The sequence below is a fragment of the Volvox carteri genome (assembly GCF_000143455.1).
Source record: "Volvox carteri f. nagariensis unplaced genomic scaffold VOLCAscaffold_9, whole genome shotgun sequence".
NCBI lineage: Eukaryota > Viridiplantae > Chlorophyta > Chlorophyceae > Chlamydomonadales > Volvocaceae > Volvox > Volvox carteri.
In genome coordinates, this window is record NW_003307552.1 from 1,451,944 (window position 1) to 1,465,462 (window position 13,519).

The window sequence follows — 13,519 nt, forward strand, 5'->3', positions numbered from 1 at the left end:
CCGAACTTGGCCTACGGAAAGCCCTACCCGCTCACGGGCGAAAAGTATTTGGCTGAGTTGGGGGTAAAGGGGTGGACTTGGCGAGCTGTGTTTTACCGTGGCGTCGGATCTGGCTGGCATGTGGGCTGAGAGATGGCAGCCACCGCAGAGCGCCTTCCCCAGCGCCAAAAGGTTTGGAGGACAAGTGTTCAGGAATGTGGCGCAACGTCTGGCTTGTAAGTAATCGTGCAGGGACTTAGTGACTTCGTATGGCATAATGGGTCGTATCGTTAGCTAGGTCGTGACTTTGCATTATGTATTAATGCTTTGAATTGTACGGCATGTTCGCCCGTTTTCGGCACGGTATTCAGGCACGGATTAGTTCACACCTGGTCTTGTCGGCTGAGCCGAGTAAGGTGATCGGCGAGTCAACTTGCAGTGGTGATTGACACGACGCTTCCTGGGACTGGCCCACAGGATCTCGCGTCGCAGCAGGCCATGCTCTGTTAGCTCCTTGACAGGCGACAGCAGCCTCAACTGGCTGTCTGCGTCGGAGACTGTTTCGAGCTGGCTTGTTTTTCAAGGCCAACCACGTATACAGCGTATGTCACCTACTGCAGTTTTCATAATCCGGAGGATACTGAAGTTTCCCGATTGACCGCACCTCGTGCTGCGTTGTTCAGCTCCGGCGGGCAAAGAGTAAGGTGAAGCAACAATTACCAGCAAGACATTCGACGTGCAAAGCCATTATAATTGCGACGGCTCCAGGAAAATCTGTCACACATTCCTTCAGTCGTGATACGTGCGGGTCCATGGTTCCAAGTGCTGCCGTCAGCGGCGTTATCGCAGCTGCCGCCTCGACCGCGGCCGCCGCACCCAAGCGCGACCCTGACTCGGCTGTGGCTCTGCTTCACGCCGCGGGTGACGACCAGGAGGCTCTCGCCGAGGCGATTGCTGAGGCGGCCTTCCTGGACACCACACCCGGGGACCACCGGCAGAAGCTACGGGGTGAGGGCTCCCGGACCTGCCCGGAGAGGGTAGCCGGTGCCTTCCACCGGGTATCAATTTCTCTAGGGGAGCAACTAAAGCTAAAATCCTTCCTGGACGGCGCCTTTTTGAGCGTTGAATGAAAGTCCTGTTGCCTTATTTGACGCGGTCCCGTCGTATGGGTTGCTCACATGGATGCAAGAGCCCTCAAATACAAAATGCACTTAGTGCTTCTTGCGCCGAACGTGACCGAGGGGAGCAACTAAAGCTAAAATCCTAGGGGAGCAACTAAAGCTCTCTTCTCTAGGGGAGCAACTAAAGCTAAAATCCTTCCTGGACGGCGCCTTTTTGAGCGTTGAATGAAAGTCCTGTTGCCTTATTTGACGCGGTCCCGTCGTATGGGTTGCTCACATGGATGCAAGAGCCCTCAAATACAAAATGCACTTAGTGCTTCTTGCGCCGAACGTGACCGAGGGGCCCGCTTCCAAGGCCTCCAGCACTCACACGTCCTGGCAACGGCGTGAGAATTGACTATCCAGGTTCTGTTGTGCTGCTGTGTGACAGCGGCGCGCGCGCGACTGCGGCAGCTCAATGCGGCGGCGGCCAAGGCTGACAGCGCCGACCGCTCACCACACGCCAAGGCTGAATACACTGCTGAAGACTTCGAGCGCCTGACGGGTGGGTAGTGGCGGGGAGTCGATTGTTGAAATGCTGCCCACTGCGGCCGACAGCCGATGGTACAGAACAGCAACGGTAACAGTGCACGCGCCCCCCGTATCATAGCGCAGGAGAGCGAGCATTAAAAGCTGACCTATTCGCGAAGCCGCTCCACTTCCGCATTGTGAATCAATTGCACGCCACGACACAAGGGGTCGGCCACACGGACGGGAAACCATCGATTGCTCCATTTCCAGCAATGCAGAGGTCGCGTATGCGTGCCGCTGCTACCTTTCCGGCAATGGCACGGGTTCCGAATCCACCCCACCCCACCCCACCCCACCACCCCGATACCCTTCCCTTCACCCAGGCCAATACGAAAAGCTCAATTGGCGCATGGTCAGTAAGCCCGGAGGTGCCACCGTCAAGCCCGATGACTTCTATCGTCTCTACGCGCTTCACATGCAGGTTTGTTCTTACGACTGCCTGGCTAGCTGTGCGGGCAGCCACCCCCTCCTGCCGCCTCCCTTTCAAATCCAGCAAACGCTTGTGGAGGGAGATATGACGGGCAGCAAAAGGGAGTAGGCCAGGAAGATGGGCGACAGCAGCAGCTGGTATGAGCAAGCCACACGTGTTCATTGAGCCGCAGGATACCTTTTAAGCCAAACTCTTCTACACCCCCTGACGCTGCGCGCTGCCCAACCATCCCAGCCCTTCCCCTTACCCCGCACCTTAGCGTTTGGCGCTGCCGCCATCAGCACCCTTAGCCGGCCACCACATCACACGTCCTGCCAGCCCTTGCCCCCTCCCTCCGAAATTCCCAACCCGCGGACCGTCAGGCCACCCAGGGCGACAACGCCACCGAGCGGCCCATGTGGGCGGAGCGGGGGGGACTGGACTTCGAGGGCCGCGCACGCTGGGACGCCTGGTCCGCACTGCGCGGCACGGACCCTGCCAAGGCGCAACTGCGTTTCGTGAAGCTGTTTCATGAGTTCAGCCCGGCGGCGCTGTACAAGGACACGCGAGGCGCCGTGCTCGCGGCGGGAGGACAGTAACAAGAGTGGGGTTTTAGAGCAGGTCGAGGCCTGTTAGGTGGTGGAGAGAAGATGACTCGGTCCGCAGGTGTGTTTGTTGGGACACACACGTGAAAAGGGAGGCGGAGGCAAATGCACGGGAAAGGAGCTGGCACAGGTGTGGAGTTGGGACCCTCAACTGGCAAGGTCGCGGCGTTGTGTAAAAATCGGCTATACACTCGGATAGGGATAGTGTAGTGCAAGTGGGACGTTTCGTTGTTGCAACTAAGGCTGCCATCCGACGTATTCCTCTGCTGGTCTCAGCTTTTGCTGCGAGTGACACACACGTGATTCTGGTAATATATTGCAAATCTAAGGGCTGACTTTCGCTTGACGCGACGATGTGACGATCAAAAGCCTTTCCGCCCTTGTGCCTCACCGTCCCTATACGCAGCCGACACGTAAAGGGAAAGGAACACGCTGCGATGCACGTATTCCTCAAAACCTAGAGCATGCAGTCACGTGCCATAAACACACACACATATATATATATATATATACGCCTCATAACCCAAGAGTCTCATGCACAATGCACAGTATCAAAACTCCCCATCAAGACATATTCCCCTGGACATATTCTCCGCTCACTGTCCACTACCGTCATCGCAGCGTGCGAGTGCTCTGGCCCCATGATGTGTGTTTCTTCTCCCCATTCCCTCCACGTGCCGGAACAATCAATGGCATCCGGCACGCGTTTATGTCACGTGCGGTTTGCTGTGCACGCAAACACACAAACAGAGGCTAGGTACATGTCGCGATGGTGCGTTGCCAGCCAGTCAGAAAGCACTAAACCACACCACAGGAGAAGTGTGACACCCCGGCTGAGTGCAGTTCCTAAAGGTGATTGTTACGGAGGACTGCCTAGAAGGTATAGAGCCCCGTTCCTTTCGAACCGCGTGGGCCGTTGCCTGCGCCCAGATCTTTCCACATAAGACAAAAGCGCCCCGTGCGCCTCGAAACACAGAGCCACAGCCGCAGTCCAGCCCCTTGAGTCTAACAGCCCCCCAATCCAGTCAACCAGTGCCCTCCAATCTTGTAGACGGCGCTCTAATTCCCTAATTGCAGCCAACAGTCCGCCTAAACCCACCCGAGCCAGCACCCTATGTGAGCCTAGCCGCCATATCCCCGACACCCTTTCCCTTTCACCTCCTCCTTTTCCAGAGGCTCCCCTCTTCCCCCTCCTCCTGCCTCCCTTCCTCCCTTCGTCTCTGCCTCCTATGCCTCCCCAACCCCAGCACCGACACCCGCTCCTTAAATGTCCGCCAGTGTTTGCGGTCGCTGGTAGTCCCAAATGAAGATGCCGCCCTCAGTGCCCACAGACACGATACGCTGCTTGTCCGGCGTCACACCGATGCCAGACACCGCACCGCTGTGCGCTACACCCACAAAGTAGCAGTGCCCCTCATCATAGCCCCACAGCTTGACCAGCTTGTCGCCGCCGCCGCTGACAATGGCCTCGCCGTCGCGGTCCACAGCCAGCGCGTTGACCTCATCACCGTCGCTGCCGTCAATGATGCGGATGGCGTTGCCGTCGTAGGCGTCCCAATACGTGATCTGCGCAATAGGTGGTGGTGCGTGGCAGTGGGCGGGGCCCGGCGGGATGCGGTGTGGTTAGCCAGGCACGTGAAAGGTGTATCTGTGTTGTTGGCATTTTGGCTCATGATTGCTTGCTTTCCTTTCCTTTGCTATTAAACCGTTCGTTCTTGGCACTGGAACACACTCGCGACAATTGAAACTGAACCTCCATTTTCGTTCGTTCTGTGCGTACACCTCTCCTGCCTTCGAGTTCATTCCCCTTGGCCTACCAAGCCACTATCAAGCTTTCCCCGCTACCTTTCGGTCGGTGCCCGTCGTGACCAGCTGCGACTCGTCTGGATGGTAGACCACGCTCTTGAAAAAGGTGTTGGAGAAGAGGCTGGTGCGGCGCTTGTACGTGTTCAGGTCCCAGATGATGCACGAGCCATCCGAGGAGGCAGACACGCACTCGTCATCGGCGGCCTTGACGCGGATGCAGTTGACCGGCCCCTTGTGATCCTTCATGGAAGCCTCCAAAGTCTAAAGGGCATTGGGATAGCGGATGGGGGATGGCTAGAGTAAAATACACAGATACCGGCAAAAAGCAAAATGGTGATCACTGACGCTATGGGGCGTTCTTTTAGAGTTTTAAGAAGCACCATGAAGGCCCAGCCAAGCCAAGTCCAGCCAAACCGAAATCAGTCCATTCATGGAAATACGCACGAGGTCCTTCTCCCCCCGCGGATGCGGGTGATGATGATGACTGGGTGACACAGGGCTCGATGCGCCCCGGCCGGAGCTCATCATCTTGTCTCGCAACCACCCTCTGTCCAGTTCTTCCTGGCCCTGTCCCAGGCCGCTGAAGGCACCCCACCCACCCTACGGAGGGGGCCCTACGGGGTAAGAGCAGCCCGGCCCGGGGAGACCCCCTGCTGCCAGCCCCGCTCACCTGGGAGGTGCGGCCCAGCCGCCACACTCGCACCATGCCCTCCTCGCCGCCGCTAATGATCTTGGAGCTGTCCGAGGTGGACGCGATGGCCGTGACGGCCTTTTGGTGCGCGTCGTTGATGGTGAAGATGACCTTGCCGGATTGGGGCCCAAACGCGCGGATGCGACCGTCGGACCAACCCGACAAGATGGCGGACCCATCCTGTGGATGAGGCGGGTGTGTGTGTGGGGGGGGGGGCAGCGGAAGCGGCGTGAGGCGGCAGTGCAGCGACGGCGTCGGCCAAGACTCATCTCGAGGCTGAGCAAGCGCACATTGGGCAGGTTCAACATTGGACCCGGCGCCGTATGTATAAGTCCACTGTGACGAACTTGTCGAGACCCTTATGTGTTCGGGCACTTTAAAAACCTTGTACCCTGCCCCGCCCCACAGAGCAGCCCCCCAGGCCCACACAACCGCAGTCCAATCCCGATACCAGCTCTCTGCTGCGCTCGTCCGCAGCCCCGGCCTCTTGAGCAAACCCACATCCAACCCAACCCACCCACCATCCCATCCTCCCGCACGCACACATCCAGCCAGCCAGCCACAGCCACCAAATTGTCTTTTTCAACCGGTCCCCTACCCACCGTTGTGAAGGCGATGCAGTGGCACTCCAGGTTGGGCACCGCAATACGCAGCAGCTCGCGGCACGTGGACAGGTGCCACAGCCGGATGAAGCCCGTGCCGCAGGTGGCGAACACCTCAGAATACAAGTGCGGGAAGGCAAGGCCGTTGATCTTCTCAGCGTGGGCGGTTTGGATGAGCTCCTCCTTCAACCTGAGCCGAGAAGGGGAGGGAGCGGCGCGGGGAACGGAGGGTTTAAGCACCCTATAACCCCTACTAGCCCTGTGTGTCACACGTGCCCGGCTGGTCGGTCCTCGCTACCGAGCAGCAGCCGCGCGGGAGGACACTTCTGGGTGGACGGGGCCCCGTGCTTCGGCGACACTGCCATCAGCGCACCGCCGCAAACATTCCTCCTGCCGCGCCAATATTCCTCTTCCGCTCCAACGCCCTTCCCAGGCAGTCTCCTCCCCGGACAGCGCGCATTATTCTGCCTCGCGGTGTTTACATACTTACCTTTGTAAACCCGACAATGTGTGGTTTGCGGCGACCAGGTTTGTGTCGAAGGAAACGCACGACCCGGGACATGTCACGAGGGAGCGGATCCCTGGTGCGCGGGCCCTTCTTGGTGCCGTTGGTGCTGACTATCCCAACTATTCAAGAATGACAACGGCGGGTCCCAAGGTCTGAGCTACCCATCTACCCACTCACCCGCACCCTTCCTGCTCCGTCCACAACCCCCCGTCCTTGTGGCCCCGTGTGGCCCCATTCAGCAACCCCCTGTGGAAACCTACCATGCACCTACCATGCCCACTCTCCTTACCCTTGGCCCCCTTTCTTGGCTGCATAACCCCTCCAAAGTGGACTGTGACCCAGGGCCCATGTTTCCCCTCCACCAGTCCCCACCTGCCCGAGCCCGGTTCGTAGGTGACCTTGTAGATGTTGCACATGGCGGTGCCCACATAGAATGTGAAGGAGCGGCTGCTGACGTCCGCCAGGCTGATGGAGGTGACGGCGCCCTCCACCCGGGTGGCCGCCACGGCGGGCATCTTGCGGAGGAGCTTGGGGTTTGTGGAGGACGGCTCAGGTACCGTGCGGAGCACCTGTCAGGTTAGCGAGTGGAGGGGGAGGTGCAGGATGCGGCCCGAGGCGTGAAGGAGTTGGTCAGCAGGAGGGGGGGAGGACAGGTACTAATGTATTATTGCTCGTCGTGTTCGTTCTCTCTGGCAAATGACTGCTGCCCCCCAACTTCCGTTTCTACCCTCGGTCTCTCAACCCCCGGCGGTAGTGGGCGGCAGTGCGCCACGTCCAGGCTGTCTGCCTGTCTGCACCCCCCGCCCTGCCTCCCTGTCGCTTCTGCCTCTTTTCACTCCGGGTCATAGACGACACGCAACCTGAGGAGGGGATTAAGCCCTCCCTAGAACTTTACAAAACATATCATGTTCCCCAATGCTGTGTTTGTGTTCAAGCCACCAGGTGCTTTTGCTGAATGACGAAGCTGGACGAACGGAAGGGGACGCACAGCAGACCTCCCTCCTCCCTGCCCCCTCACTCCCAAAAGGGGCCACAGGGATCCCAGTAGAGGCGCCACATCGCCCTGATTGCGCCACCACCACCTCCAGGTGGATGAACGGATGGATGGATGGATTGATGATGCATCGTTGCATCCATACGCTGGTCGGTCCCTTGGCTGGTATGGACGTGCATGTGGCAGGTGCGGTGGCAGGTTCGCTAATCCTGCTAATCCTGCTTTGGTTACCCCGCTGCTGCTCCAGTTGCGGTGACTCCTGCTCCTACACGTATTCTGTTCTGCTAGTGGTTCTGATGCTGCATCCAGTTCAGCATAAGGAGCCTATACTTGGATGGGAGTTGTTGAAGTAGAACAGGGGTGGTGCTGGGTGGTGCAATGAAATGCAGGCCACAGGGCCACATCGTCTTCCCGGCCAGCTCAAGCTCAGGCTACGGCCTGCCTTCCTTGTCGCCTCCCTCCTTTCTTCTCTTCCCCCTTCCTTTCCCTTCCCATCCCCCACCGCCGCCGGGGGGCTGTGAATCTGTGGCCGGCGCCGGCAAACCCTAGAATCACACCGGCATCCAGGCTAGGGTGCCGAATCCATCGCGATCCCCGAACCTCACGCAAGAACCCCCTGTCTGCCAGCACATCCGCTTCCTCCAATTCCGCACCCGTACCAGCGTTCGCGATTGAGTAGTGTCTGGGTTCGGCAGTCTCCCCTTCCCATAGCCCCTACGCACCCCTTCCCATGGCGCCCACCTGCAAGGACCCGTCGCCACCTCCCACCAACAGGTCCCCGGTGGGCACCTCGCACGAGGCGGTGACCCCCAGCTGCACGTTGCCCTTCGCAGGCCCTGTGTTCTTGAACAGCACGCGATCCAGAGCAATCTGAGCGGGGATAGGGGCAACCGAGGTTGTGGGCATGTTGAGAATGGGGTAGAGGCTCCCTAAGCCCCGGCGTGCTGCACGCTTCCCTACGTTACATGAGATTTCAAAAGGTGTTGAGGTTCGGAACATCCTTTGCTTTTAATCCTGTGAAAAGGCTGGCCAAGGCCATGACGTAACATTGCTGATATGAAGACCGCAGACCACAGATGGCGCCGCACTGAGGCTGCCGTACCTGGAGTACGTCGCCTGTCGTGGTGCCGCAGTGCACACACTGGTCGTTGATGTCAATGGAGATGGTTTTAAAGATACGCTTGAGAGTGCCCAGGCTGGCGTCCTGCGGACGGAGCTTGTTGTTGACCGAGTCATACGTCCAGACGTTGAGGTTGAAGTTCCCTGCCGTGACGAGCTTATCGTTGCTGTTGTTGAAGAACTTGACACAGGTGGTGAAGTTGGTGGCTGTGGGGCTTCCGCAAATAGCATTCCCACTTTGTACATCCCAGAGCACCTGTGCGTGTTTAAGTGAGAGCGGGTCGGAGTGGCACGGAGCTCCGGGCGCGCATGTGCGGGCGCATGTGCAGGTTGTGTCAGCCGCTCACCAGTGCGTTATCATCCTGGCCTCCCAGGGATGCGAGATAACGTTCGTCGCATGAGAAATCTAGCGCTTGGACCTTGACCTGCAGCCCGGGCGAGCAAAGACCGTCAAGCGGTACCATCTGAAGCAGATCGTCAGCGACGGTACGCTCCGCACCTTATGCAGCGCCATACGGTGCAAGAGCTGCTTTGACTCCAGGTCCCAAATGATGATATCAGCTGTAAATCCCATGTAAGTTATTTGACCAGTCGCTAGGTACTTGCCCGAGCGCGACAAGGCCAGGCAGGAAACCTGCGAGAGCAGCGGGGCGCGGCCGCAGGTGAAGACCCTTCCATGCCGTTTTAAGAGCTGGGTAATCATGTGTGCACCTTATCGCTATGCCCCTGTAAGAACTCTTGAGACCGGGGGTCTGTTCGGTCGCGTAGAACAACGGTGCTGCCAAGTGGGTATATAAGGGTGCGCCCGTCAGGGTGCACAATAAGGCCATTATCTATTTGTCCGCCAAAGCCTATTACAGAGTTGAGAACTAGTGGCTCAGCCATTCTTGTCCCGGTGACTGGCAAAAGGCGTTGTCAATTCTATTAGTTTGGCAGCAACGGAGCTGTAACTGAGGGTAAATTCGACGCTGGCTATGCTCCAGTGAAATAACAGTGTTCAGCTATGGCAGAGGGCGGTATTGGTCCCTAAGTCTTGTAAGACCCTGCCGTACTCGTATCGGTTCAAGACGCAAAGCCTCGTATATACCATACGTAACCTTCTTTAGGTAATGGTCAACCTCAGAGCCTCTCTCTATCTTTCCAGGGCCTCGAAAGAGTTTGGGTTCTGGGTCCATCATAAACCCGTCAAGCATGTTCATGGCTCCGCCATATCTATTTAGGCAGGACGTTCAGGATGGTGTAAAGTTTTGAGTACTGCCGCTAACAGCGATGCGCGAGATGTAATGGCGCTGCGCAGTGGCAGATGTTTTGGTGCTCTACCCTTGAGGATTGACTCCAAGAACGCAAATTAAGGAACGGTAAAGCGATGGTTGCAACGGCTGCGAGTCGAGAACTTAGGGTAGGAGACTGCCATGTCTAGCCCTCCAAAGCGTTGCGCTCCTGCGCCTGCACCTACGTAGGTGACCATCTTGCGATATGACTTGGCACCTCTACGATGCCATTACACTGTTGTAGGGCACTTTGTTCCGCAAAGCCTCTGGGGGTTACCTGTGTACACCCAGGACATAATCCGCAATTTAACTCCCACTCCCACTCCCACCCCCGCCACTCACCTACTCCCATTCCCAGAGCACTCTCCGTAGGTGCCTGTGTCCCATTATTCATGGGGTCATATGCAGAAATCCAGGGGGATATCAAAAAATTCATGTAAAAAATCTTCTCTTCAACCGCAGCAGCCAATCCAACCCAACGCCACGCCACGATGTGCAATGTGCGAGCACACAGCCGGCTGGCAACGCCCCACAACAACACACGCCAATATCTTCACAAACGTCTTAACCACGGTTCGGTGCCCAAGGGGCACGACAGGCGGCCGGCAGCGGGCAGCTTAGGAATTAAGGAGGGCGCACTGGTGATATACTTGAAGCACAAGACCAGCTAGTATGAGAGGCGCGCCTGGCGCTCCTCTTCTAAAGTTTGCGTTACCCGATCACCTTGAAGCCTACAGGTTGCTCTGAGGACCTGGAGGATTGAGATCCTCGCGTCCAAACCGGCCAGCACCCAATTAGTCCCCAAGGGCAGCCACGCAAGCGCACCGTAGCACCACAACACCACATTACCCTGCAGGCATACACCGCAACGAGCTTTCCTTCTACAGAGCCAGCACCCAAACCGCTTACGTCCTTACTCGCAAGCTGCTCCACCTCTTTACTGCCCCCATTGCTTCGCCCCCTAACAGGGGCTTGTTCACTGTCTCTACGGCTGCTACCTTCAGCTCCCCATCTCCTTCCAGCCCAAGCCTTCACTTCCCCCGCTTATCCACTCATCCGCCCTTCACTCTATCCCTTCCCTCGGAAAATCTCCCCGTCCCCGCTTCACATCCTCTTGGTGGCCTCCAGACAGTGCAACAGAATGCCGTTCTGTGCGTGCATGCGGTTCTCCGCCTCCTGAAACACCACCGACACGGGGGACTCCATGACGCCGTCGGTGGTCTCCAGCCCGCGCTCTGCCGGCAGGCAGTGCATGAACAGCGCCTGGCGACCCGCCAGCGCCATTAGCGATTCGTTCACCTGTGAGAGGGAGAGATGGTGTGTGTGTGTGTGTGTGTGTGTGTGGCGGATGGCCGGGTTCACATGGCGCAGGGAGTAGTGGTTGAGAGCGCGTGCGTGTGTGCTTCACGTCCAGCGCTGGACTAGCAGGCACGTGCAAAAATGCAGATGTTTGCATGAGAGCTTGGAAGTCCCATGCACGGATGCCAACCCCATGTAGTGTATCCCTCCAACATGTACCTCTGCCGGTCCGCTCCTGACCAAGAACGTCATGCCGTCCGCGGCCCCTAGGCTGCGAGGGGGCCGTGGCTTACCTGGTATGGCGCGAAGTCAACCTTCCGTGTGTCTATCGTCTCCTTTTGGCCCATCGAGGCCCACACGTCCGTGTAGATGACGTCCGCACCCTTGACTGCATTAATGTCGCTGGTGACGCTGATGCTGGAGATGCCTGCTGCCTTAGCTCCCTCCACTGTACTTGGGCAGGGTTCGTATCCCGGCGGACATACGCACACGAATTCGAACGACAGGCGCATGGCCAGGCGCAACCAAGAGTGGACGATATTGTTACCGTCACCCACATAAACCACTTTTGTGCCCTCAATGCGACCTTTGCGCTCCAGGAGTGTGAGCGCGTCGGCCATAATTTGGCAGGGGTGGTTGTAATCCGTGAGGCCGTTAATCACCGGTACCGACGAGTACTGTGCCAACTCCAGCAGATCGGAATGGGCAAAAAGACGGGCCATGATGACATCGTTGTAGCCGCTGAGCACGCGCGCGATGTCCTTTGTGGGTTCGCGTTTCCCAAGCTGAATGGTGTTGGGGTCCAAGTACAGCGCATGTCCTCCCAGTCGGAAGAAGCCCTGCAGTTCAGCATGTCGACTACTATCATACCATCATAGTTCAACGCTGCAGCACGCGGCGGCAGCACATCACGACAATCAAACTGACCCCACGACTTTACAAAGACGCAACGCTGGGCCACATACCGTCTCAAATGATACACGCGTACGTGCCGAAGGCTTAGTGAATATCATAGCCATTGTTTGTCCAGCAAAAGGCTTGAACGACTCGTCACGTGTATAGAATTTCGCCTTGCAGAGCTTTGCCTTCTCCAACATGTCAAGCAGCTCCTCTCTCGTAAAATCATCGAGATGAAGGAAATGCTTGCCTCTCTTGGGTGGCGCAATTGTCTTAGCACTATACCAGTAGGGCTGCGTCGACTGCGCAGCGACCACGTGCAGAGCACGCTGGCGTCGGCATGGACTGGGCCGAGCAATAGATGACCGTGGCACACGCGACGACGTGCTCGCGCTGGACGCTGTCTCGCTGCGGTGCAGAGAGGCTTGCATGGTTCCGAGTAACGATCAAACGTCTTATGGAGCCTTCGGTGATAAAAAAGAGACTATGTAATGAACTGTATCAATTGAGCCGATCAAGCGATATCCGATTGCGACGTCAGGTTTGTCCCGTGACGACCGCCCTGAAACCAGCTCCACTTTTTTGTGCAGACCTTGTTACCTTGGCAGGCTTGAGACGCAAAATGAGACGCAACAGTTGAACTTTCATTTCCCTTATTGTTCAGATATACATAAACACTGTCATCACTGATAACCGTGAACGCTATTATAGCTATTATAATAATAGCGTGAATAATACAGACTCTTCACCTCTAACAACGCTGATCAGAATTCGTTGGTTAGAAAATTCTGTCAGCCAGACTCTTTTCCGCTGTTCTCTCGAGAGACCTTCCCCCTGTCGCAATTCTACGTTTTTCGAAGTCTCCAGCATGCATGACGCTACTGACAAAGAGTCGTCCATTACATAATACTACCAGGTACACCTCAGGCTTGCTAACGGCATGATGAACGTTTGTGTATGAAACACCTTTCTGCGCGCTGTGACGTGACCCAAGGGTCAGTCAGCCATATTTAGCTTCCCAGTCCTCCGCCAGTCCTCACCATCTTAGTTACAATTAAAGGCGTCTTCATGCGTTGTCCCCGAGGTCCAACCCACAGATTATTTCGTATCGTACGGATTGCTACGAGAGGTCCCGTATTGATGCATTCCCTGACGGCTATACTTTTTTCGAAAGCATGTTTGAGAGGGTCACCGTGAAATTGCGCAGATGTTCATACCGTAAGCGGCTTACTAACCAGTGGGCTGCAAGTGTGCAACGGCCTAACGAGCGCCAAACGCACAACACTGAGGGCCTTATACGGCAAAGCATGCTAGCCCCACTGACGATATAACCTCAGCAGGCACGCAACTGGAGCCAGAAATGTCATAAAACATTAAAGTTGCTGGTTGTCCGGCCCACGGCAAACTTGTTTGTCACGGGTGTGACCTCAAGGATGGTTATTGGATAAGGACTCGACTTCGGAGCGCGACTTCTACCTCCAAAAATATACAGAAGCCTTGATTAGGTCCGAACGCACCACCTGAAGAGACCTGCAATGCAAAAAGTTGGTGTTGTCTGGATGTAAGAGATAGGTCGGTAGGAACGGCCTGCCGTGCATTAACGGCCTGCGGTTGTTAGTGCTGATCTAGCGGGCACCAGTGTTATTTT

The 13,519-nt window shown here is 56.9% G+C and overlaps 3 protein-coding genes across 3 annotated transcripts; 1 reads left to right on the forward strand and 2 right to left on the reverse strand.

The window, feature by feature from the left end:
* Positions 1-791: 791 nt before the first annotated feature.
* Positions 792-2,678, forward strand: VOLCADRAFT_116798 (uncharacterized protein; the record flags this gene model as incomplete). Its single annotated transcript, XM_002948166.1, has 4 exons — positions 792-987; positions 1,531-1,644; positions 1,994-2,091; positions 2,463-2,678. 4 exons carry the CDS (start codon positions 792-794, stop codon positions 2,676-2,678), a joined length of 624 nt encoding a protein of 207 aa, XP_002948212.1.
* Positions 2,679-3,947: 1,269 nt separating this feature from the next.
* On the reverse strand, positions 3,948-9,397 carry VOLCADRAFT_80135 (uncharacterized protein; the record flags this gene model as incomplete). Its single annotated transcript, XM_002948314.1, has 10 exons — positions 9,116-9,397; positions 8,904-9,038; positions 8,752-8,829; positions 8,388-8,660; positions 8,027-8,155; positions 6,664-6,818; positions 5,784-5,973; positions 5,161-5,361; positions 4,530-4,751; positions 3,948-4,250 (listed from the first exon to the last, which is right to left on the reverse strand). The coding sequence occupies exons 1-10, from the start codon at positions 9,287-9,289 to the stop codon at positions 3,948-3,950; spliced, it is 1,860 nt and encodes a 619-aa protein (XP_002948360.1). The 5' UTR covers positions 9,290-9,397.
* Positions 9,398-10,779: 1,382 nt separating this feature from the next.
* Positions 10,780-12,302, reverse strand: VOLCADRAFT_80138 (uncharacterized protein; the record flags this gene model as incomplete). The annotated part of the gene is made up of 3 exons (XM_002948315.1): positions 10,780-10,974; positions 11,268-11,813; positions 11,940-12,302. The coding sequence occupies 3 exons, from the start codon at positions 12,300-12,302 to the stop codon at positions 10,780-10,782; spliced, it is 1,104 nt and encodes a 367-aa protein (XP_002948361.1).
* Between the last annotated feature and the right edge of the window lie 1,217 nt (positions 12,303-13,519).